The sequence below is a fragment of the Culex quinquefasciatus genome, chromosome 2 (assembly GCF_015732765.1).
Source record: "Culex quinquefasciatus strain JHB chromosome 2, VPISU_Cqui_1.0_pri_paternal, whole genome shotgun sequence".
Lineage (NCBI taxonomy): Eukaryota > Metazoa > Arthropoda > Insecta > Diptera > Culicidae > Culex > Culex quinquefasciatus.
This window is the reverse complement of record NC_051862.1, coordinates 99,587,617-99,614,916: the sequence shown is the minus strand read 5'-3', so window position 1 is coordinate 99,614,916 and position 27,300 is coordinate 99,587,617. Positions and strand designations below refer to the sequence as shown.

Below are 27,300 nucleotides of genomic sequence, written 5' to 3'. Positions count from 1 at the left end.
CTTGAACTTATAAAACTTTCAGCTACAAGCTACCTCGCATCGACATTTGCAAAGTCAATAAAACTTTATTGCACAGTTTTAACATGTATCTAATTTAGTTCAACACAACAATTCTCACAAGAATGAAATTTTGCAGAAGCACAGTTAGCAAAAATTAGCAGCCTAAAACACCTGTTGCCATTCGCTTTAAATTACCCCATTTTGTTTCGTTTTCGATGGGTTCCTTTTTGTTGATAAGTGAAGTTAAAGTAAAAATCAACATAAACTGCACTTTACCTGATATGAGTGAGTACGAATTTCCTCACCATCACTTTCACAAGCAACAATGAAATTATCATTAATATCGGTTACATCAATATGGTTTGATGCATAAATGAAGCTTACTGATGCACCAGTTTGACTCTCATTATTCACCTTTTAATGATGCAGGTGTTATGATGTAGATGCATGCATTGAGATTCAATTAACACTAATTGATTTTTAATTTTTCGTTAAAAAGCCCATGGCAGCAACTGATGTAGTACCATAAGCTGTTACACGAGTGCGTCTCATTGTTTTTGAACCTGAATTCTCCGATAGATGTGTAATGGTGTAGTGTTCCAAACGGCAAAAAAGCTGGACAAGGTCCACTTTTTTAATATTCAGTATCCTGCAGCTAAACTTATCGCCACGTCGGGGAAGATTAATTTCCTTCCCGCATGAATCAATTATGGAAAATTTTCCTGGTGAGCACAAATTTTCCCGCCGCGTGCAGCCGACCATCTTCACGTGCTCAACGTGGTCCTCGTGGCGGTGCCTTATGTACCACTGATTTTTATGCTATAAATTTTGTTCGGCATAAATCTTTTCGGTGGAAAAAAAATGTCTGCCGTGCTTCAGCAGGACTCGGCAGGATTTTCTAAGAGCAACACACGACCACGGTGTGGAAAAATGAAAAGCACTTTCAATAAATACACAACTGTTCAAAGGCACAATAAATCTGCCGTTGGTTCATATTTCCCAATGCGCACGGGAAAGAAGAAACGAGAATTATGTTCGAGGATTTTTGCTGGTTTTGTTGTTGTTTGCTGTGAAGAGCATAACGATCTCGAGCTTCATGAATAATATGCAAAAAAGAGGAGCATAACGCATAACTTTGTAGAAGCAGACAAATTTTTTGCAATAAATTTGTACCGCGCACTTTACCTGCATGACGTTTAAATATTTTCACTTTTGGTTCGACCCAAAAAGGCTCCAAAGCTGCACACATTCTGACAGCAAAACATTGGATTAGCATATTCGAATCGTAATTTATCCCCCAACAGTGGTGCTGTAGCTGCAACATTAACGTTTGCTGTCGTCGGGAACGTCGTCCGATCCGTAATGCCCCTTCTTGGACTGGACGCGTCTGCGTCTGGCCGGTCGGACATTTTTCCGCTGCATTTGGAAGTGAACCACCCAACCCGTACCCAAAGCACGTGAGACCCCACTTCAAACGTTACACACCATGTGCATATACGCCACATACACGTACCGGTCAGATATGCTAATGCACCGTGAACGACAAACGAGATAATGGCCGTTATTTGCATTTAAAGATCAATTTTATTCCAGCCGCGGCTTCCATCGGTGCACCTCAAAGGGGATCCCGTTTGTGGCAAAATATGTGGACAATGGCAATTTTTGGGACGCTTTGAAGAAAAAAAAGTGTGATCTTGTTGGTTGGTTGAGATTTCTCCCAAAGAGCTCGCAATGATCGCCGTTATTGACTTGTTTCACTTAGCCCTGTCATCGTGGGAATCGGCGTTGCGATAAAGTGGCCTTACTTAGTTTATGGGGATGATCTTGGTTTATGAGGAAATGAACGTCTCGAAAAGAGCAGGTTTAGGAACCGGTCACCGAGGTGTCGTAAGCCAAGTTGTCAATCAGGATGAGCTGTTTTATTTGATTTTTCAAGAATGTCATTTCTCTTTCCATTTTTGTTTCAGCCTATCGCAACATTTTTGAGAATTGATTAAGCAAAACATTCTTAAACGTAACAAATTTGGCTATTTCACCTGACTTCAAAGAAATTTTTTAGAGTTAATCTTGACTTTCAAAAAAAAATAATAATAAATAAAACCATTATTATCACGGTGTGTTTAATTCTTTCAATCTTCAAATCGTCGCTGTCGTGCTAACTTGTCGTACGTGTATTTTTGGTCAAATCGAGTTAAGGACGCCACGCATCAAACAAACTTCGGGAAAATGCACAGAATGGTCAACCAGTCAAAACGTGTTTGTTATTGTTTACATTACGTGCTCTCGTTTTTGTTTATTCAAGTTCAAACATTTAAACGCGTTTTTCTCGAAACGCCAAAAAGCGACAAACGACAAGATAGCACGACGGCGCCGAAATAAAAACATCGGCAAGTTTGAAATTTGGCTCCGATAAAGAGCGACTCTTCTCCAGTTTTTAGCGGGGTGAATTCAAATATTTCGACTGAGTCACGCAATATTTTTCGAATTAATATGGATTAAAAGGATCTATATTGCATATTTTGCTAATATTTGACAACCAACAGTCTTAAACCCTAAACCTTTTTTTTCTTTCTTTGAAATGGCTTGGAGGGCCTCGTGGCGCGGTGGTTGGCGGCTTCGGCTGCCGATCCCTTAGTTGCTATGGGGCGCGGGTTCGATTCTCGCCTTTTTCTCCTGCTCCTCCTTTCGGACGCCTAGAAATGAGCAGAAACTTGCAACAGGGACCATAAAAAACCCTGCCAACATTAGAGGCACGCTGAAATTAGATGCTGTTCCTCTACTTTTAATTTGAGATTTTCGCAAATATGATTTTTTAACATAATTTATAACGAAGATACATCAATACGTTTCCTTGATACATTTTTGCTAAAAAAATAGTATTTTTCTAAAAACAACCTTCAAATGTCCATGAGATTCTCAAATTTGCATTTAAATCCCCTTGTTGATTGATCATCAACATTTAAGACATTAATTTAATTTAATTTTTCGTCACAAATCTACTCGTCAATTATAAAAGTTATTTCTCCTTTAAGCAGTTTGATTGTTTATGTGAGGCGCTCGTCTGTATGTTAGCATTTTTCAATCAGGTTAATGTAAAAGTTTTTATGCTGCTTTCTCTAAATATTTCAACCAGCAGTATCCTACTTATTTTTTCACAACAAAGATCGACCTTTAACTTTGCTGCACCCCGTCAATACAAGCCAAAAAAAGAGCACCTTTTCCCGCATACGATGCATTTTTTTTTCTCAGCCCATAAAGAGGCCACCGCAAGATCGTTTCTTCCCTTCAATTGCTCGATAAATGTTCCACCGGCCATCCTACCGACCGAAACCGGTGCCCTCACGATCCGGCCGAGCAGACCCGGAACCCGGGATGCATGGGAAGAAGGCTTCTTTTGCGCCTTGGCCGTATCCCGAAAAAAAAGTACGCGCACGCTGTCTTACTACTCATTCTCGGGTAAGACCCTGAATGGGACCCCGCAGAGCTCCATGCCAGGGCAGCAGGGGGCCGAGTGATTAGTTCTGGTTATGGGCGAATCATTGTTAATGAATACGAGCAATAATTATCCACGGACTTGAGTGTGTTGTTTTGCTGTCTCTTTCCCGCAACCGGACGGGGGTTTTCTTTGGTCCAGTGTTCCTCCGGAATAAGCTCCCACGGAGTCGCAAGCCCTGCAAGCCACATCATGGCACAGGGCAGAAAGGAACTAGTAAGAAGTGTTATAAAATCTGTAGTTTTGTTTTTATGTGCATTTTCGGTGGCGGATCGCCTTTGAGCTTGGGCAAAATATTTATATGCAATACTGGTTGATGCATTTAAATGGGCACACGGCCAATAAAACTCGTAAAAAATGTTTGGAATGTTTGAAATCACTTCTAAGAAAGAAATCTTTGATTGCGTTTAACAAAGCAGATCACCTACCTTTCAACGCCTTCTCGGGGTCCAAAACGTTGAATTCGGGAGATCGCTGTAATGAATTCGGAAAACAAAATCGAACCTTTCACCGGGCGTGTATCATTAATCCGTGAAAAACAGAAACATAAATAGTGCCAAGTCAGCGCAAGTAGGGCCTGGAGTTCTACAAAGAACATCTACGGCCAAGGTTGAATAAAAGAGCGCTAGTCCGCGGGACGGGGCCCGAGTTTCATCAGTTAGCATGACGAGAAAAATGGATAAATGATGTCAATCGATTCTACACGCTCTTGAAACTGTTGAGTACAAATATATTCACAAAGTGCCAATCATGGTTGGGAGGTGAGAGAAACCTGCGAAAGCTGGTAGTCCTGTTTTTGGAACGATTCGATACGGGTTTATTAGGGAACTGAACGAAAGGTTCTAGCCGTGGGGTGTAGGTACAGTCAAATTTTGTGGAGCATCCGCTAACCAAAACACATCAATTGACCCTAAATGTAAAGAAATAAATAGCCGTTGAGATTTTTTTTATTAAATCATCAAAAAAAGCTTTTTTCTGCTAACAAACTGCATCTTGTTTTGTGTTTTTCCACTTTTATTTATTTATATTTTTATTTTCACGTTACTTTTCTTTAAAATGAGATTATTGTCTTTAAGTTCTGGTAATTGGCTTTGAATAACAGACTAATCCCGTCAGTGGATTTGACTTTGGGTCAAAAAACGATACACCTCTCGTAATTTCAAATTCAAGAATTTAAGTGATATCGAACAAATTTTAACGTAGTTTACTAACTTTTTCCCCAAAAAATGGTGGAATTTTATGAACTCTACCTTAAATGCCAATCGTTTGAAAATTGACCCAATCTCACCCCTTAGAGCAGGTGACATTGGGTCAAATAAAACTAAAATGATGCTCAAATATATAGATAGGGTCAAAACAAGTCATTCGACAGTATTACTTGTTCAAGGGAATCGTATTGGCATGCTACAATGTTGGATAAGGAAATTTTTTGAAAATTTATGTACTTTTCGAGCGGATCCAAAAAATGGATAAAAAGCTTCAAAAATGACAGGATATATTCTAAGAACGAGATTTCTCTTAAGATGTCCTCTACACAACCATTTAAATTGAATTAAGTTTCATTGAAAAGAGCTTGAGAAATGGCAAAATCCATGAAAAAATTACTTTGGCCCAATCCAACCTTCAGATCCAAAATCCACTACTGTTACTTAAAGCTCTGTAACCATTTGACTTGGAGCTGGAGCTTGGACCAGAAATAAATATCATCACTTCAGGATTTGTAAATCATTTTTTACAATTGCATTTAAATCAAAAATTATCAGATAGCTTACAAATATATATATGGCTTGAGAGCGTTGGAAGCCTTCCTTTAATATACGTAACGAAGGGGAGGGGAGTAAACCGGGTCGACAATCGGTTCTTAAAATAATGCTTGAATTGGGTACTAAAGCCCTATGTCAATTTTTATGTACAACGGTAAAATACACGATTAAAAACAATTTCTGATAACTTTTTTTTCATTTTAACGCATTTTTTTACAAGACAACATTTTTTCGATGGATCAACTATGGTCCCCTTAGAACGAGCTGTCAAGTAGGAGCTTTTCTGTCAAGAAGGACCGCGAGGTTGATGTTTCAAAATTGATTTAAAAATCCATTTTAAATTCTTTGTGGTCGAACTTAGGGTCATTGTACTCAGAGAAATAAGCTTTATCGTTGTAAACAATAATATCAGCAATCTAAGCTTCATTTTAGGACCCAATTGCTGATATGCATAATTATAAAACTTTCTAAGCGCAATTACACCTTGTAGTACCGTAAACCGGGGTGACTTTGATAGGATTTCAAATTGTTTTTAGAATATTTTCCAACAGGTAAGGGTTTTCTCAAGATTATTATTTTTAAAACATGTACTGGGGTAGGCCACACTAAGTCCATGCACTATTTTGGAAAAAAAGTTTTTTCAGTAGTGTTTAGAAAAATAGTTATGTTAAAAATTCTTAGTTTTAATTCCGGGGTGACTTTGATAGTCATTGTTTTCTTGCTAAAATCATATTCAAGATGTTCCAACTTTAATTTTACGTTAAATTTACCATCACTAAAGTAGCTGATATAGTTTGTAAGAAAAAATCAATGTTTATGTTAAGTTAACTAAGTTTATAACCTTTTTAACAAAATACATATAAATTTTAGGTAAAATTGCTAAAAGTCGGAATTTTGCCTGAAATTTGTTAAAACTGGTTTTGTTTATAAAATTATTGATTTATATTGCATTTTATACTGAATTCGAAGCACGAATCACAAGTTTAAACATTTTACATGAAATTTGTTCAAATGAAAATGCCTATAAATTTGAAGATTTTTTTTAACTGTGTTTCAAAAACACATATTATTTATTATTTACAAACTTATTGAATCTTCTCCTAGTGGAATATTGTCCAAAGAATCCGAAAATGCATTCCGTTTTCCGATTCAAAATCATGTTCACTGAGAAAATCATGACACTTTGAGAAGTTGAAAATAATGACTTTTATTAACATTTTCTTAACTATAGTTAACTAACTTTTTAAACTCTTCAAAATTTTATGAAAACTTCTTCTTGAGGAACTTTGAACACTTCTCTACCACGGTCAGTATGTTTCTGAACCATTCCTTACGTTTTTTAATTGTACTCTTCATTTTTCGGAAAAATCGCAAACCTATCAAAGTCACCCCGGCTATCAAAGTCACCCCGTTTTACGGTACCACAAAAAGTTTTAATTTGATTTTAAATAAATTTTGAAATAGTAGTTTTAAAGTTCAAGTTCAGTTAAAGAAATCTTTATTTAAAGTAATCGTTTTGCTTCAATCTTTGTATAATCGTAAAGTTTCAAATCTTAATCAATGCCAAAGGCAAACGTAAAGCTCATTGACTCGCCTCCAAAATTCATCAGATTCGCCACCAGGCACAAAAACCTCCATGTCACTGTCTGCCTTCGGATTTTTTTTTCTTTAAATTTCGTGTAACTGCAATAGTTTCGACCAACTTCTCCCGAGACGGGGCCACGCCACCGCGCGCTGCCGTTGATCCATTTTGAGCGACTCTGGAGTAACGACGGGGCAAAAGTACTTTCCATTTTATTTTACAAATCGTTCGTTACCGGACACGGTTCCCGGGGTTGCAGGGGCCGCTCGAGTCTCAAGCCATCTTATCTTGGCGGACGATCCGCTCAGCCGAGTGGTGTTGATTAATTACCGCGATGATATGAAACGCTGTCTACTCTCCGGCAGGCAGGCAGTCTGCCAAGGGTTTTTATGTATATTCGGGGTTCTGTGAAATGGTGCCCTTTTGCTTAACTTGGTTTAGGCCTTCGACGGTAAACCTTTTCGATGCTATCTCGAGTTGGCCGTTTTTGTTCTCTTGTTCAACGAGCATCTTGATGTGGTTTGCTTAAATTTAGACATGTTTCATAACTTGTGATCTATGGAACGGAAAACAACTTCAGCTTTTGTATTGCACTCCTCGCGTTGAAGTTCCAATGAAGCAATTTTTCGATTTGCGACAAATCCTCGATATTCGGAGGGCACACGGTTGTTATTTTAGCTGCCATCTCAGGCGACAATGATCCCGGTCTAAGAAAAACAGTAAGGCTCTTTTTTTTGGAAGCTTGAATCCCAATATCCCTCGTTCCTGTCACGGCACGCTGCAGCCGAATAGCGGTTTCAGGATTGGCTAAATGTCACCCCAGCAGTTTGGCCGTTCCCTGTCCACATCCCATCAAACCGATGTGGCGGATAATCCTGGTACACAATGCGAGCAGGATTTTATTTTTCCTAAATTATCATAACAATGGCCAGTTCACGGCTCACGTACTGTAAGTGAGGCTGGTGTGGATTTTTCAAATGGTTTAAATTGCATGTGAGCAAATTTCTTTCGGCAGATCAACGAAATGCGAAATCGCTACACAAAAGCGGCGGCAGATCGGTTTCCCTTTTTTAGCTTAACGACTTTACGTGTAAGAATAACATTGACCACCCTATCGCCGGTACGCTTCAGCTTTCGGGATGCACGAGAAATCTTTCCTAAAAAGAGAAAATCTCTGAATCCGACAGAAAATGGTAGAATTTCGCATCTCATGTGAAAGAGACAACAGAGAGTGAAGCAAAATGCGCATGGAGGTAGCGCGCACAGCCTGAGAGATTAGAGTGGCATTTTGGCTTAAAAACAGAGGCCTAAAAAATTTGCTTAAACGGATCGGCCCGAAAAGAACATTAATGAAAATCTCCTCCCCCAGGCAAAACAAAGCCGGCAGGTCATGTGGCCGGTGATGTGTACTTAGCCCTGCTGTGGAAACTGGCTTAGGTGCCGATTGGAGATTAGCTTAACCTTGCCGACTCGGTGTCCTGTAGCATCCGTTTGCCGTCCGGGATGAGCAGTTTAAGATTTAGACACCGCACTGCCAGAGTTGGCAAATTTTAAATCGTCAGAATCCAGTTAAAAGGAAATGTGATTAAACGTGTTTGCTTAGGGAAGCGATTAAAATTTAAGGTGTAGGTTAGTCACCAATTTACCGTCCGTCAGTTATCCGATTTGGCGGGAGTTGTTCGACTTACGAAAAGCCTTTAAAAAATCAACTTTTATCCGTTTTTCCTGTTAGCTTAAGGAATTTTTAATCACCTGTCGTAAAACATGGTTATACCTACAAAAATGTCAAATGTTTCATAAATTTAATTTGTTTATATTACGGGCTTTTATCGGTAGTTTTCGGTGAAATTAAACTCACAAATTAGAAGAAAGGAATGAAACTGATAGGTGGATAGATGACTAGTGTCTTAGAAGAAGATTGAAAAGGACGTTAACTAAGTCAGCGAAAGGGCCATATGAGAAAGCGTACGTGTGTGATCAAGTCTTTTAACCTTCTAATTTGGCTGTGTACAAGTACTGAGTCGCAACCTCAGTAAGTGTACTCAGACAAATCATCCCTGTGTGTCATCCAAATGACTCCAGGACGGTCAAAAGAAATAATAACACTAGATACGCATTCGACACGTAATTTTGATTCTCTCGATACATGATTTACAACCAAGTGTTTCGAGTTTCTCTATGTATTGGGAACTACTATTATTTCGCCCTTCTATAACACAGGCCGGTTACCCGGTTGTTACCGAAATAGAACTTTTCTTAATTTTTACTTTTCTTAGCCGCCATGTTCTTAGCTCAGTATTGGGACTGATTGTTTTATTTACCCAACTTTGTTTTAATCACCTTAAATTGTTGATATTACGGGCTTTTATCGGTAGTGTTCGTTTTGATATTTAATTTGAAAAGTATGTTGGTTGAGGGATCTAAAAGGCAGTCATATGTTTAGACATTCAAAACGAGTGTTCCTAACAAAAATCTACGATTTTGATTGCAGCATCCGACACCTCATCTTTCAGGCCAGCGCATAAAACTTGATCCTCCTTATCAGATTTTACTTAAATTTGCACATTAATGCAATAACGACTTCAATCGACTGCTCGTGTCAGTCGCGCGACGGATAAGCCTGCCCCTTCCAAAAGTTATTGTTCCCTCAACACCAACCACCACGCCAGATACGGAACAACCGGTGACATCCGACTCCCCCCATGAAAGGCTGTTTTTGAAAGGCCGACGTCAAATATTGTGATGTGCTGGTGATAAGAATCCTTAGAACCGGTCGTCGTCGGGATGCTGCAGTCCGAAAAAAAAGTGCGATCAAAAATCACACGCAACAAAAGGGGACAGAAACCTTATCCCTGCGTGTGCGGGTTTTGATCCGGGCAGAACGTTTTCTAATTCTGTTATCATTGTACCGTTGCTCTTTCAGGCATGAGCGGTTGCTAAAATAGAGAGGGTGAACTTTATTTAAACAGGAATGTGACGGGCACCGAATGATAAGAGATTGTCCTAGTTGATAAGAGGCTTCATTCGTTATGTCGAGCCGTGGAGTTAGGAGGACCAGCTCGATGAACGGTCTTGTTGAGGGTTGACTTTTGAACAGTTCGTGTTGGATAAATCTGAATACTTAGGCCATTGCAATTATTTTTCAAGTTTATATCATATTGAATCAGTTTTTTCAATGCAAAAAAAAAAAAAAATAAAATCGTACGATAACTAATGTTAACTCCTGTTGATTTGACACTGTTTACTTGAATTTTATTCATAAACACAAATCGACGTTGACGTGTCTTGTCGCCCGTCGTTTTGTTACGTTCCAAGAAAAAAACGAATTTTGGGGATCTGTGTAGTTCAAAAGGTGAAACATTCAGAGCTGCACAAAATGGCGTTCTTAATTAAATTTTTCTCAAATTGCATGTGTGACAAGATACCACGACAACGACTAAATGTGAAAAATAAACAAATTAGGTTCACTGAATTCAAATTTAAGGACGATTCTATGGTTACGGATTTTGTTTAACTTAGAAGGTGCCTACTTAGTTTGTCTACAATCTTTTCAATTTCGATTGAAGAGCGATTGGTCAGTCTTGCAACCGATGTTCCAAAACATTAACGACAAGCAACAAGACGCTTCTGCATCGATGTTGGGGGGAAAATCGAACCACCATCGAAACCGGTTCCTTTCTACCGTCGTTTCGGTGTATGTACGGCAATACGCGTACCCACCGGGTCTCGGACTCGCGGTCTTTTTATGGTCCATAATTTTCCGAACGAAAGAAAAACAGTGATTTATTGCCAGCCAACAAGGCTTAGCCGCGCGCGTTCGCTTCGTGGTTTGCGAGACGTATACATTTACGATCGGCACTGCCATAAACTATATCTTTGATTTTGACCTTGCCGAAATGTGTCAACGGCGGATCGCCTTTCCCACCATGGACGTCCAAAATACATCTCCTTGCAGGCTTATCGTGTCCTCACCTCCGAGACTTTAATCCTTCGCCGCACGGTCATGTACCAAGAGCAAGAGCGTTCACACGGCGAGTCCAGAATGTGTTTATGTTTTTAACATGTTCATATCGTGCACAATTTGGCATGACTCAACTTTTCACACAGTTCCAGACACACGGTGCTGGCTGGCTGGCTGGATATTTTCGATCCTACTCAACTGCAAACGACAGCTCTTGAAGGTTGTGTTTTCTAACGTTCTACCCCCTCCCGCAGGGAGTTGGTTCCCGGAGCGGTAGGGTAGCGTGGGTGCGCGCGGGTTGAAAGACACCCCTGATGGACGGGTGTGCGCTTTTCGCCCCCCATCCGAAGTACTTCATTCAGATATTTCCAGTCGGCCACGGGAATCTCGAACGTGTGCGCGCACACACAGACGGAACTCCACTGACAGGCTGTCAGTTAATGTAGGTTGATTTGGAATATGTCAAAAAAGCGTTTCGTGTCCGCAGTGCGTGATATCGGAGCGCTTGCGAGTCCTTCTTCACCTTCAGTTTGTTTTGTTTTGTCCGACGGCACCTGTGCGGTGAGTTCCAGGTATTACGGGGGAGGGGTGCGGGAAGATTACAAGAACCGACAGACCAACATGTTCTGACAGCCATACCCCGGTCGCTGCTTGGATCATAGTTCAGGCGGACCGCAGAAGGCTGTGATTGAGCCCCCGTTGGCAGGTGATTGATTGTGTAACTTTACAATGGGATTCACTGTAATTTTTTCGCGCTCAAAAATTCATCAATCGTGCTCAGTCCAGTAAACGAACTCTATCTTAGTCAGAGCTAATACCGCCTTTTCGGAACATTTTTCTGCAGGGTGTCCTTCGCCCTTGGACACACGATTGGCTGCGCTGGTAGTGTTATTATTCACTTAAACAATTTCCTTAACAAAACAAAGTGTTGTATTACAAAGAAAATATACAAGCAATTCATGTGCAAATAAACAGTTTTCCACCGCCTGCTACGACCGGGTGACCCACCGAACGTTTGGAAAAAGCGAGGGTGAGCCCTGGGGAAAAGAATACACACACAGCAGGCCAAGAAAGGCACGGAAGGACCGTTTTCCGATTATAGACCAAGTGGTGTGTACCGTTCGATAGAACACGCAACAGCCAGATCCCAGTAGGCGCCCAAGGATGCAGGCAGGCAGAATGCCTTTTCTCGCTATTGTGTTCTACATTGAGCATGGCCTGCTGTTGTTGCTTGCCAGACAACAAGAGCTAGGGGTGGCTCAAGAAAATATGCCAGCAGCAAATCGTCGTCGTAAAGTTTGCACAGGCGGCGTACACGCCAGAGGGGGATTTGTGGGTTCGTCGATGCTTTCCGGGATCCCAGCGTTAGGGGTTGAAATCCCGAGCTCGAGCGCGCTCGGGAGTTCTGCAGGCTGTTTGTGAAGAGATTTTAAACGGTTTTTGTTTTTATAGCCAAGTTTGCTCGGGATCGACAAGGGGGAGGATTCCGGACAAGTGCACGAGCCAACAACAGCGGGGTGGTGGCGAATGGGATGAATGAGTGGAAAACATATCAAATAAAAATAAAGGGATGACAAAAACAGTCGGTGGTGGGTGAGAGTGGGTACTTCTGGAGTTGTGATCAGGAAGTGCTCTTGTGGTAAAACGATTTCATTTTGCCGGTGCTCTTGATTCCGTTGGTTTTGGTTGCAGCAAATATTTGTTGAACACATTTTGAATGATTGTTTTTCGTTCTTTTCTCCTTTTTCCCATAGATTCATTGATGGGTTCGGCGTCGGAAGATGAAGATGATGATGAACACATACGGTCAGGGTTAGGTATAGGACCGCTTGGGCCGAATGAAGGACCCCTCGGAGCTTCGGACCTGTCGGTGCAAAGTATGAGTACGGATAGTAAAACGGGCCACGACGATAGTGACCAGGGTTCCCTGGACGGTGACCCGGACTGCCGGGGGGATTCGCAGGCCGAAAACAAAAGTCCCGACGATGGTGGCGGTTCGAAGCGAAGGGGTCCCCGGACAACGATAAAGGCCAAACAGTTAGAAGTGTTGAAGACTGCATTTAGCCAAACGCCGAAACCTACACGGCACATTAGGGAACAGTTAGCGAAAGAAACGGGTCTGCCGATGCGGGTAATACAGGTGAGTTCACAATCAGACTAACTATTAACTACACTTATATTCCCTGTACACAAACGGAGCTCCAAAACTTAACAAATCAAGATTTAAAATATGTTTTTACAATTACATATAACGCAATTATGGAAAAAATATCTCAAGACTCTAATTGATGTAATGCAGACTCCGACTCGCGATACAATCGGCTAAACGAACTCAAAAAAGTTTATTTTTCATATTGGACAGTGATTAAACCAGGATGTTTGTCATTTGCGTTCTGGGTTCCAACCTGTCTACCAGAACGGTGTCGCGTCAGTACCGTTCCGCCACACGCCGTAGCGTCCCACCCAACCCGACCCTGCTACAAGTGTCAAGAGTTCAAAAAATTAACATACGGCCTAACCGCCGCCACCGCCACTTGTCCTGCCTGTGTCTCAGGTTACTCTTCTCCTGACGGCAACTTTTTCTTGTCTCCTCCAGTTCCCACGCGGTCATGGCCTGCTGCTGCTGCTGCGGCTCGCTTTAAGATCTCGAGTTTTTCTCGCCCTCGGCGGGTGTCTTCTTTTCGGGGCATAAAGACATTAAAGAGAGAATCGTGTTAAGGGCAGTAATCTGGAACAAAACGAAGGCCCCGAAAAAAAGGATTTCAGAACGCACACCCCCGCTGTCAACTTGTGGGTTGGTTGATCCCGAAGGACAGACGACGGTGGCGGCAGAGTGGCTGGCTCATCCTAACCGCAACAAGCCGACCGTAAAAATGTGTCAAGAAATGTGTGTGTGTGTCGTTCTTGGTCGCATAATTTGATTACGTCAGCACAGTCGGGACGACTCGAGAAAGGGAATGTCGTGCTGGCCACTATCATCACCGGAGCAAGACTTTTTCTTTCGGTGGGAATTAAGAAGGTGAAGGATATGGCCAAATAAAAAATAATAGAACTATTAGACTGTGGCCGGCGAGTGACGAATGATGATGACCACTCGTCTTTTGTGTTGTTTGGCGATTCGGGTCTTTTTTTTATGGGGTGGCCAGCACACAGAACCATTACCGGGGCAGGCCTTCGGGGGAAAATTACGCCAGCGTCGTTGGACGCGTTGTGAATTATGGCTTTCGGTGTTTTTCGTTTCCGCAATAGCAGAGCAAATGATTTTTCATAATTCTTACCGATTTGTGGATTTGTGAGGTGAAAAAGATGCCTGAGTTGATGGGAACAACAATCGGGCTTAAGTTTTATTATTCGTATAACTGACTTAAATCGATATTCGTTGTTTTTTTATTTATTTGCGTTTAAGGACCACTTAACTCAAGAGTCATTCGGGTCCGAATATTCGTTCGTTGTATAACTATGAAGAGTTTGCTGTGCTGGAGTTTTTTTTTTGTTATTACCCTCTTATGGAACATGTTGTCAAAGTATCAATGTGTGACTCGTGAACATGAACTTAACCCACTTTTATTCTAAGATGCATTTCAATCGGTGCTATCAGCAGGGGTGCCCAAAGTTTTTAAAATGTGGGCCAAATTTATCGCTCACGTGAGATCGCGAGCCAAATGAAAAAAAATGTTTTAAAAATAAAATAACATTCATTCAATCTATAAAACTAAAAAAATCATCTATCACTGAAAGTTTTTTAAATTTTAATTTCAAATTGGTCAATCAATTGATTCATTTTTTTTTAAATCATCAAAACCAAAAAATGCAAAGCGTATCATTCATATGCTTTTACATATTGCAATTTACATGTTTTGGCTGAAGACAATCGTAATAACATAAGAATAAAAAAACTATACTGAAACTCCGATTGTTTGACACTAATTGATGCCAAACGAACGATCTCACTTTTCAATTCGATACCCTATTTACTCAGAGCATACCTTTACTATCAAGCGTTTGGTTTGATAGTAAGTGTGAGTTCCATGTAGAAAGTGACAGATGAGAAAAATAAACTTGTCGTTGATGGTTGATTTTCTAGAAAAAAGTAGTAAATATTATTAGTGTAGCCTAAAGTAACACAACAAACGAAGCTATTTCAACATCTAAGTCAAAATCGACAAAAATGAATATGGGACATTTATGCTTGTACTCACTACTTTGCTTTGAAGTTTGTAAACCGTTAACTGGGGTGATTTGGGACTACAGTTTGAATAAGGACAGCCGTGAATAGGGACCACTGATTTTTTTTAAGAATTACAAAAACATGTTAAAATTTTGTTATTGTAATATTGCTTTTTCACTTTTCAATTTAATAAATGAGACATTCATACGAATAATCCTCTTTATGGAACGATATTTCTTAATTCATGTGAAAATGAAATCGTTCTCGAACACTAGTCTTCAAGAATCGTACAAACATCATTACTCAAAATAAAAAAGTTTTGCACGGAGTAACTGAGAACACAGCAAGAAACACTCCAGGGCTAAACGGGTCGACAGGACCCGAGAGCTATATGATTTATGATTTTATTCCTCCAAATCATTAGTGATAAATAGTGGAAAAAGGTCTATATTCCGAATACGCCGCGTGTAGCGTTTCTTCGCCCCGGCACGATGATGTGTCGATAGTTTCTGGCGGAGTTTCGGGTACCTTTACCTGCCTTGAACTTTGACTCCCCTCCCCGAGGATTTGGACCAACAATTATTAGTCGAGTTTTGATAAGCGCGCTTAAAACGTGTTTTGAGCAACCGCTCGGGGTTCGATCGCGATTGTTCTCTCTATCTCGATTGTGACACACGTTGCAGGTGATGATACCTGTGGGATGCCAAAGAACTGGTTCGTTCGATTCTGCTACAAAGAAACGACTTCATTTGGGGTGAGGATTCGGGCAAATGTTCCTATTTTGGGCATAGAGATTACGCTGGACTTTGGCTGACTAAATATGTTTACTGTGGGTCTAATATAGCCGATCGGTTTCTTTCTCTTTGGGACAACACAAACCAAAACTAAGTTAACTCAGAACAGAACCATCTACCCTATCTACGATCACCTGATCAAACTGCTCGATAGCACTTCGAGGGCATGCTTGCTGACGCGATCGCGTGCGTCCGTGCTAGGGTGTGTGTGTGCGTGTGCGTACTCCATAAGTTCTCCCCCCGACATGGACGAAGACAAATTACATGCTAATTGGCGCATAACCCTGTGGCGTTGCTGCCGCTGAGCATGATGGGGCGCTCAATTTCGGGCTGGGTGGTGGTGAGAAATTCCAGTCGCGTTCCGTGCCGTCACCTCACCGGTCAACCCGTCCAAAACCCCGTCAACGACCTTGATGGATGAGCTGGATTTTTTGTTTTCTCGTTGCTTCGTTGTTTTTTCGGGGTTGTTTATCAATGCAACCTAAAACATTGTGACTCGCCAATTATCTCGCGCGCGCGCGTTTCCAGTACATCACATCCCGCGAGAAGCCGTTGCGCGAGAGAGATCGTTAGGGTAAAATGCTAACAATGTGCCAGCGGCAAACGAGCTCTCATTGGCCGGCTACTTTACCCTAAATCACCGACCGGGGCATCAGTTTCGCTGGAGTGACACGCACCGCAACGACGCAATCAACTAGTGTCGTTTTCAATATGATTGATTGCTCACGAATGAGGGGAAGAGTAGAAGGACGTGTGCGCCCGTTTTTTTCGGGAATTCTACTGTGTGACTCGTGACATGTGCTCGACTCGGCATGGGAGAAGAACAAAATCGCGAATATGTTGTTGGTTTGGCGAGTTTCAACAAAAAAACACCATAATTCATTGTGAGTGTTAATGTGCGTGGTTTTGAGCTGCTGAGTGAGAGAGCAAAGGGCGCAAAAATTAACCATGACAATGAAGGGCACAGCAAAACAGAAATCTATAACTGCATGAACGTTAAATGGGGCTAATTTGCAGCATATTTTGTGGGACGCAAATTAGCCAGTTTACATCATTAAAGTGAAATGAGATGAGTTGGTTGCTTTAGTTTAAATGGCTTGTGACATGTGAATAACGTTATTATTTTGGCGTTGATGCCTTTATTTTATTTATCCTGATTGAATTATTAGCACACATTATATAAATGCTTGAATACTTTCTTACGAGAAGCTCATTTTCGCTCACTCATAAACAAAAGTGAAAAAGCCGCTCTTTGGCTCTTTTTCAAAATTTTGATGACAAAACAATTTTAAAGAATGATGTAATATTTTATGTTTTTTCTTGGACTTTTATAAATTATTTCATAAAAAAACTAAAAAAAGAGAAAATTTGCTTGACACCAAAGGTCATGGCTGTCTTGACATAGAGTCAAGATTTCTACTCGAATCTAAACGTTCGAATAATTGGATCACCGAGACCGTGGTGTAGGGGTAAGCGTGATTGCCTCTCACTCAGTCGGCCTGGGTTCGATTCCAGAAGGTCCCGGTGGCAAATTTTGAGACGAGATTTGTCTGATCACGCTTTCGCTCGGACAGGGAATTAAATGTTGGCCCCGGACCAGCCTAAAAAGGTTAGGTCGTTAGCTCAGTCCAGGTGTAGGAGTCGTCTCCCTGGGTCCTGTCTCGGTGGAGTCGCTGGTAGGCAGTTGGACTCACAATCCAAAGGCCGTCAGTTCGAATCCCGGGGTGGATGGAAGCTAAGGTGTATAAAGAGGTTTGCAATTGCCTCAACAATCACTTAGTTTCGAGTAGGCATCTCGAAATCGAGAACGTCAAGACAATGCTATAGAGAGAATAATTTGATTTGAATTGGATGGGAAGAGCACTCAAACTTAAATCTAGGATTTCGAAGAAAGTTGTTAATAATATTATGAAATTTCCGTTATTTCTGATAAAATAAAACAAACGCTGATATTATGTTTTGAGAAAATATTATGTGAACTCTTTTCTATATTCTTATTTATCGAGCAAGAAGGTATATTTATTTTTTCAAAAAATCATGAGCTATTCAGTTGTTTTATGGTAAAATTTTCCACAAAAAAATGCACAAATGTGTATTCAAGTAATACTTTAATGTATCTTTACGATCAGTTGTGCAATGAAAAGTTTATTGATTTGTTTAGAAAATCATTCACTTTTGGTGAAATTTCAAAAAAAAATATTGGCACAAATTCTATTTAGAGTCTTTCAATGTACATATATTGATTGGAAAATTGCAATAGACCTCCCAACCAAATATGTCGATTCAGTTCTCACCGTACTACAATTCTTACATGGCATTTATTTATGAGCACTGAAATATTTGAAATTCTTTAACAACTTTAATATCACAATTTGTTGGAAATTCAATTAATTTTATTTATAAACATAAAAATAGACACAAGTTTAAAAAGCATTCCATCTTGGAATGGTGTGGTTCTTTTGCAATAATTTTATCACGATTTTTGCAAAAGTTTAGACGGCGAGACAAAAAGTTTCAATGAAATTTGCCTTGGCTATCTTTTTTTTTTGGTTTTGTCCAGTCCAGTTGTATTGCAATTATTTGTTTTCAACATATCTTAGTGTTGACGAAAAATCTTTAAAAAAATCTTAAACCTTAAAACATATTTGCAGCGGCCGTTATAGTTTACTGTTAATTGTATATGATATTATGATGAAATTTTTTATTTAAAGTGTATTGTCCTCTTTCCGGAAAAAAATAAATTGCCTAATTATCGAATTGTAATTATTTAACTCTTACTTAAGTTAAGAATCATGTTTTACACAAAAAACCCAAGATAAACAATAAATTCAACCCTCTAGCATGATAAAGTTACGACACTTAACCTCCGTTCTCCAAGGTTCGTCGCCTAGTTTCGTCTACGCCGTCACGACATCCCCAGCCATGCTCAGAATTAACGCAACGCGATCGTCGTTTTCGTCGTCGTGTGACAAGCCGTGTGGATCACGTCATTAATCTCATTAAGTGTAAAGTGCGTGTAAGTAGTTATAAAAATGAAATCATAAACGCGCCAAGCAAAGCCGACCCCGACACTTCTCGAACGGGGCCTCCACCACCGTCGGATTTATGGAACTTTCCGCCCTTTTATGATTATATCTCGTTCTGTGGATGTGCATCCCATTTTCATTCAAGCTTTGCCGGTCGCCCGGGGGAGGCTTCCGACACATCAAAAGTTTATTTTTTTTCTCCCTTCTCTGTATTGAGTAGCAATAAGGTGATATTCACGCGGACATCATGTTATACGTTGCGTGATATCGATCCCCGTCCGAGGTGGAGAGATGGATGTGTTGAACAAAACATACAAAAGCATCAACAGAACATGATGTTCCAACGCCGACGACGTTTAACTGCGATCGTTTGTATTTATTTTGATGGCTGTCATAAAACCTCTCCACGAATCTCTATAAAAATTATGTTTATGATCGGTATTTTCGGATTTTTGCTACGCTTTTCTCCCGGCAGCTTACCGTAGCTTCCAGAGTAGGAGAAGGATGGATTTATGCTTTAAAATTTTGTCTAGTACTAAAAAAAAGCTTTAAACGGTACAAATTTCCTTTATCGATCAAAAAAAAATCCTTCAACAACCACATAAACGTTGTGTTTTCCCCATTGCTCGGTACCACGTGCATGCCCTCTCCATAAATCATGAATTCTAAAGTGTATGAGAAGTATTCATTCCTCAGAACGAGAAGCAACCAGCCAGCAACGGTTCTCGTTCGTTTCGCGTTCCGGCTAGTTTAGCACGGCAGCAGTGGCAGACAATTTCGTGGTATCAACTCCCACATTTCAAATCTCTGAGAAGCATGTGACTGCATCAGACACGCTCAGGGAGTCCTGCAGGCTGCGGTAAGGAGTTCTAAGAACTCCGTAGTACGTTCTGAGATGCTCGTCTACACGCGTCGTAATGATTTGGATGAATTTTTGGAAATGTTCCTAAACTGACGGAGTTCTAAAAATTATGTCTGAAATCAGGGATATTTATGAAAATGAAAATAAATGTTTTAGAATTCAAAATTTCAAATTTGACTTGTTTTTGGAATAAACAAAAATCCGAGCGCCATCTGTGGTCCGAATTTGCTGACACAAGTCATTCTCCAGATTCCATGAGCATGGTGTTTTATGCTCTGCCGCGTGCAGTCAATCGACAACGTCAGCAGCAGCAGCAGTACCGTGGAAATGCATCAGTGAACGTTGGCATTGAACCGTGCCCACGGGTCGGGGTTGGGAATGTCGGGAAAAATCATTTCTTTCCAATCGACGGTCGACCACGTCTGCACGAATCCCGAGGTGAACGGCGGCAGCCTTTGGTTTGTGTTTCAGTGCAGACCGCACCCGGGCCAGGCAACGGTTCGTAACCACAGCGGATTGGGTGCTTTGCCATTTAGAACAGAAATGTAGAGAAGTAAATGGTACTAAGGTACTACTTAAACTAAGTTAATCAGCTTACAAAGTTTGGATTTGGTCTGTAAGTGTATTCAGCTATTTTTACAAAATGTCTTAGTACTTTTCATCAAAAGCCCAATCAATCACCTTTCTTTTGCAACGCGGTGAGCTAAAATTGCTTCAGCCATTCCGGAGATATCATAATTATTTGAAAAATCGTCAAAACATCTCTTTCGGCAAGGATGTGGTCCGATTGGTCCGAAACTTGGTATAAGTATATAATTGTACATAAATTATAAAATGTAATATTTTTTAATCGTTTCATAAATATATTTTTTATGAACTGTTTGTGTAAAAATGTTCGACATGAGACTTCAATTCTCAACATTTCTCAACACATTTTATTGATTTTATTGATTTATTGATATTGTTGATGCTTCGGTTTAAAAAAAATACGTAAAGGCAGAAAAAAACACTTGCCAACCATTACGAAATAGTAGTTTATGCAACAAGTTGCAAAAAGAGGATTTTTTTTCAGCACGAGTCGTACATTTATCCAACGAGGTTCACCGAGTTGGATAAATACGAAGAGTGCTGAAAAAATCAAGTTTTGCAACGAGTTCCATACAACATTTTTTGCAATTCCAAAAAACACACACTGAGTGAAATTTTATGTCAAATTTTCTTGTATTTTGTCAATAATTCGTTTAAATCAAAAAAATGTTGGAAAGTGTTACTTTTCAAAACAAGTGCTGAAAAGTTCAACTTTTCAGCACCCATTTGAGTGCTGAAAAGTAGAACTTTTCAGCATTTATTTTGAAAAGTGTTGCTATTCGATTCTGTTATTTTTGGTACAGAAAAGTAGGCTATTTCGTCGTTCAAGAATGACAGGAAAAGTAAGTAGTTTCACGACGGAATTGCAAAAAAGTGTATTTCAAAGCAAATCTTATTAATTCTCAGGCAGCAAGCTTGGCCGAATGGTTAAGCTGTCCGCTTAGTAAGCGGAAGATCATGGGTTCGATTCCCATCTGCTCCAACCTTCCCTCGGATCGGGAAGTATAATGTCGGTCCCGGCCTTGGATGTTGTTGGGCCGGTAAGTCATTCCAAGTGTAGGAGTCGTCTCCACGCTATAAGTACAAACAACACACCAAACCAAGCCTGCTCCGGTGAAATCGCTGGTGGTGGTTGGACTCGTAATCTAAAGGTCGTCAGTTCGAACCCTGGAGTGGAAGGTTCCTTGGAGTAAAAAAAGGTTTGGGTGTTCTCCCCATTCAAGCCTTTGGATTCCTACACGGAGAAAAATGAGTTCCCAAAATCGTGAACAAGCGTTCATGAAAATGGGAACCACGAACAAAGAGTTCAAATTCCATGGTACGATTTCCAAAAACGTACCATAGGATATGAACACTTTGTTCGTGGTTCCCATTTTCATGAACGCTTTTTCACGATTTTGGGAACTCATTTTTCTCCGTGTAGGTTCGAGCAGAAACTTGCAATAGAGACCACAAAAAGACCTGGGGTCGTTAAAGCGGATGGTCTCATTTTTTTGAGTATGATTTCTCATCCCGAACATTATGCAATACAATCAGAGAAATATTTACCGTCGGAATCACAAAACGACCAACAACGACGACAAACACCCAAAGAACCCAAGGCCCACGACGGATGAATCCGTCAGCCGAGAAGGAGGAAAACCATTCATTTCGCGATCAAAATGAAAGCTGGCTTCCCAATAATTACATCCTTCGCATCGCATCTTCCAACTACCGTATTGGTCGCTATTACTGCTGGGGCTGGCTCTCCAAGCTCTGCGTCGAAAGATGGAGTGAAGAGGAAGCCCTCAATGGAAAAACTTGCCCCAAGGCAGCACAAATCACCAAGCACCTTTCTGCAGCAAAACTCCGGGACTGAATTGCGAAAGTGGCGGTCGGGTGGGGGATGAAAGATCACAATTCAAGCACCACTCGTTCATCTCGACTCTGCTCTCCAGCATCCATGCTTTATGCTACGCCGGCAACATTGGTGGCGCGGTGGCTGATGGGTTTCCATCGTCAGCCCAAAGCATGCAGAATCCAGCCAGACTACCCCGAAACAGACAGCAGAACCACATCCCGACGACCGTCGGTGGTTTGAGGTGACCGGAGGGACGGAGGGGACTAACTTGGAGGATGGGCGCGCAATCGCTTACCACAGCCAGCCAACCAGTCAACCAACCAGGTCGCTACTCGGAAACTTTTGGGTTTGGGGGGAGGCAGAGCAGAAGCAACTGAATGATTTTGTATATAATGGAGAAAATGCTGAATGGGGTGCAGTGTCAATTACTGGGCGAGAACTTGACATTTGTTTCAGATTCTGTCTAGTTTTATTGATGATTTTAAAGTTTTGCTATCAATAGTTTGGAATATTGTTTTTGGGTCAAACTCTACATGAGATTTCAATATGACAAAAAAAAACTATTCAAATATAAAACTTGTGCAACAGTTGACATTTCCCCCCACAGCTAAAAGTACGCAGCAACAAAACACTGCATGGAGAAAGATTCAAGCGTTGTACGGAAAATTTGTCTGAATCTCGTAGGTACTCTGTGCAGTGTGCAATGGAGGCCAGCAAAATGAGAGAAAAAAGAATAACAAAATTCTTCGTGGTAGTCGAGATGGGCGGTATTATAGCAAATTGAAATAAAAATAAAGGTGAATTTTCTCTGGAGCTCTGCTGCTGTCGTTTCTGCTGCAACCAGTATTGACCGAGAGAGATCAAATGGCGGGATAATTTCGTTGCCATTTTGCTGGCAAGGAGGCTGAAGAAAATTGGTCCATATTCCACGCAGGTTTACTGAGCTCATTTATCTTTAATCACAATGAATCTTAAGTTTTGCAAAAGCTGATGTAATTTATGATTACAGTGGCCTCGAATAAAGTTGTTGATATTATTCTTTTCAATGATCATTGTAGGGCTGAGTTGAACACGAAACCAAACAGGCTCCAAATTTTTCACACATTTGTATGGAAAAAGTAACTTTTTAAGCAACGACAGAGTGCTATTCTCAAGACCCGCTTGGACCAAGTAACCCTCGTCAGTTACATGATCTCCAAGTATGGAGTTTAAGGAGTTTTTTTTTGTTATATATTTGTTATTTAACGATCCTCGGTCCCAACCTGGTCACAGCACCTAAAAGGACCTAATAAAAATATGTTATGAATAAACCAGCCCCCTGGCACCACTGTTAATGCCTAGAACGTTTGGCAGTCACCAAAACCTCGAAGAGCCCACGCATTAGTATGTGTGAAGAGCCCACCATAAACAATGCATTGGATAGAGTTTGAGCATTAGTATGTGTGAAGAGCCCATCATAAACAAAGCTTTGGATGAAGTAGTATTGGTGTCTTTTGATTGTTTACATAAAAATAGGGAAATGGCGCGCTTAATCGAAAAATAATAATTTTTTGATAACATTATAACAAAATTTGATTCAAGTGGTCACGCGAGTGGTCCTGTGTATCTTGGGCATATTTCCGGACGTTTATCGTGTGTGTATGAGGCCGGAAACCAAGGAGCTCTTGAATCGGCCGTCTTGCTGGTGCAGCCGGAGCAGCAGAGTAAAATTTTACCTCTGAGCAGTTCTCTAGGATTTCGGTCATTCGATTTTTTTTGTATTTTTTAATCCGACTGAAACTTTTTTGGTGCCTTCGGTATGCCCAAAGAAGCCATTTTGCATCATTAGTTTGTCCATATAATTTTCCATACAAATTCGGCAGCTGTCCATACAAAAATGATGTATGAAAATTCAAAAATCTGTATCTTTTGAAGGAATTTTTGATCGATTTGGTGTCTTCGGCAAAGTTGTAGGTATGGATACGGACTACACTGGAAAAAATAATACACGGTAAAAAAATTGGTGATTTTTTATTTAACTTTTATCACTAAAACTTGATTTACAAAAAAACACTATTTTAATTTTTTTATTTTTTGATATGTTTTAGAAGGCATAAAATGCCAACTTTTCAGAAATTTCAGGTTGTGCAAAAATCACTGACCGAGTTATGAATTTTTAATCAATACTGATTTTTCAAAAATCGAAATTTTGGTCGTAAAATTTTCAACTTCATTTTCGATGTAAAATCAAATTTGCAATCAAAAAGTACTTTACTGAAATTTTGATAAAGTGCACCGTTTTCAAGTTATAGCCATATTTAAGTGACTTTTTGAAAATAGTCGCAGTTTTCATTTTTAAATTAGTGCACATGTTTGCCCAGTTTTGAAAAAATATTTTTGAAAAGCTGAGAAAATTCTCTATATTTTGCTTATTTGGACTTTGTTGATACGACCTTTAGTTGCTGAGATATTGCAATGCAAAGGTTTAAAAACAGGAAAATTGATGTTTTCTAAGTTTCACCCAAACAACCCACCATTTTCTATCGTCAATATCTCAGCAACTAATGGTCCGATTTTCAATGTTAATATATGAAACATTTGTGAAATTTTCCGATCTCTTCGAAAAAATATTTTTGGAATTTTCAAATCAAGACTAACATTTCACAAAGGCCAAACATTCAATATTACGCCCTTTTAAAATGTTTGTCTTGATTTGAAAATTCCAAAAATATTTTTTCGAAAAGATCGGAAAATTTCACAATTGTTTCATATATTAACATTGAAAATCGGACCATTAGTTGCTGAGATATTGACGATAGAAAATGGTGGGTTGTTTGGGTGAAACTTAGAAAACATCAATTTTCCTGTTTTTAAACCTTTGCATTGCAATATCTCAGCAACTAAAGGTCGTATCAACATAGTCCGAATAAGCAAAATATAGAGAATTTTCTCAGCTTTACAAAAATATTTTTTTCAAAACTGGGCAAACATGTGCACTAATTTAAAAAAATGAAAAACTGCGACTATTTTCAAAAAAGTCACTTAAATATGGCTATAACTTGAAAACGGTGCACTTTATCAAAATTTTAGTAAAGTACTTTTGATTGCAAATTTGATTTTACATCGAAAATGAAGTTGAAAAATTTTACGACAAAATTTCGATTTTTGAAAAATCAGTATTGATTAAAAATTCATAACTCGGTCAGTGATTTTGCACAACCTGAAATTTCTGAAAAGTTGGCATTTTATGTCTTCTAAAACATATCAAAAAATAAAAAATTAAAAATAGTGTTTTTGTAAATCAAGTTTTAGTGATAAAAGTTAAATAAAAATCACCAAATTTTTACCGTGTATTATTTTTCCAGTGTAGTCCGTATCCATACCTACAACTTTGCCCAAGACACCAAATCGATCAAAAATTCCTTCAAAAGATACAGATTTTTGAATTTTCATACATCATTTTTGTATGGACAGCTGCCGAATTTGTATGGAAAATTATATGGACAAACTAATGATGCAAAATGGCTTCTTTGGGCATACCGAAGGCACCAAAAAAGTTTCAGCCGGATTAAAAAATACAAAAATTAAAATTGAAGAAAAAAGACCGATTTCGTAGAGAATTGCTCCTCTTCCGAAAACCGGAATCGACCGGGAAAATTGGGGACCGAGGATCGACAATTGTTCACCCCCCACTTTGTTTATTTTTCAAAATCTGACAGTAGACACCTTCGTTTTCTTCTTTGTTTTCTTGGTGTTCGTCATCGAATATTTTGGTTTCATAAACATGGCGGCAGTGACAGAGGGCTGGAATAAACAAAAAAAAGAGTGCTATTCTAGCAAGTTTGCCTAATACTGTACAAAAGAAATAAAACAATTCTGGAGTTTTTTTTTTTTTTTTTTTGGAAAGGTCCAATAAACCAAATTTCCAGTTTTTGCTTAAAAACTAAGGTAACAATTCAGCTCGAATTTTCTGGGGACGGTACGACATTGCTCTTACGGCCTTTCGTCCCATTTAAACGTGTGTTTCGCAAGGTATGATAGATTTGGACTCCCTGAGTACGCTCTAATCGACAGAATTGGATTTTAGTGAATTCCCAGCCAATAAATAAAATTGTAAAATTTGATATTGATATTCATCCCGCAAATTATTGTCTACAATATGACTTATAACAAAATTTGACTGTTTTTGCAATCAGATTTTTGCAGGAGAAGACAACAAATACCTCGGTTGTTGTGAACTCTGTCTTGCAACTTGTAAATTTCACCTAGTATCAGAACCATCCTAACAAAATCTTTTTCGTTAATGATTTCTAAAAATACAATTCCGGCATACATTGTCTATAAAACACAGCGGCATTTACAATGAACAGTAACGGCGCAATATTCTCAACCAATCACACTGTGCTCATTACCCGCCATTACCTGTTTCAAACCAGTCAAGAAAAAAAAAATCAACTTTGAACTCCTCTCAGAGAAAAACCTAAAAAACTCGCACTGCACCGACTGTTGCATCAGTCGTCGTCGAATGAGATCAGTTCGGATGGTTGCGCTTTTTAGCCGCTGCCATGGCAACGGTTTGTCGGTTGGTTCTGCGCTCCACCGGATCGGCCGTCATCATGTTGTCTATCTGAGTTTACCCATCACGTGGACTCACACGGTTGGACAGACAGCCAGTCTCTCACCTATTCGAGTCATTCTGAAGGCCGCCGCGGGTCTTGGCAGATGCAAGAAGACATCATGGCCAGCTTGGACCGCGCACCGCTCATCATCACTTAGCCGAGTTGAGGAGGAATCAATCGTTTATCGTGTGTGTATGAGGCCGGAAACCAAGGAGCTCTTGAATCGGCCGTCTTGCTGGTGCAGCCGGAGCAGCAGAGTAAAATTTTACCTCTTCCGAAAACCGGAATCGACCGGGAAAATTGGGGACCGAGGATCGACAATTGTTCACCCCCCACTTTGTTTATTTTTCAAAATCTGACAGTAGACACCTTCGTTTTCTTCTTTGTTTTCTTGGTGTTCGTCATCGAATATTTTGGTTTCATAAACATGGCGGCAGTGACAGAGGGCTGGAATAAACAAAAAAAAGAGTGCTATTCTAGCAAGTTTGCCTAATACTGTACAAAAGAAATAAAACAATTCTAGAGTTTTTTTTTTTTTTTTGGAAAGGTCCAATAAACCAAATTTCCAGTTTTTGCTTAAAAACTAAGGTAACAATTCAGCTCGAATTTTCTGGGGACGGTACGA

The 27,300-nt window shown here is 39.9% G+C and overlaps 1 protein-coding gene across 2 annotated transcripts in view; it reads left to right on the top strand.

The window, feature by feature from the left end:
• Positions 1-27,300, top strand: part of LOC6044091 (LIM/homeobox protein Lhx5) — a 63,811-nt gene that overhangs the window by 20,264 nt on the left and 16,247 nt on the right. For both annotated transcript variants that reach the window (XM_038256392.1, XM_038256393.1), the window contains exon 4: positions 12,554-12,939. In XM_038256392.1, coding sequence (XP_038112320.1) covers positions 12,554-12,939 — 386 coding nt within the window. The remainder of the gene's footprint in view (positions 1-12,553; positions 12,940-27,300) is intronic.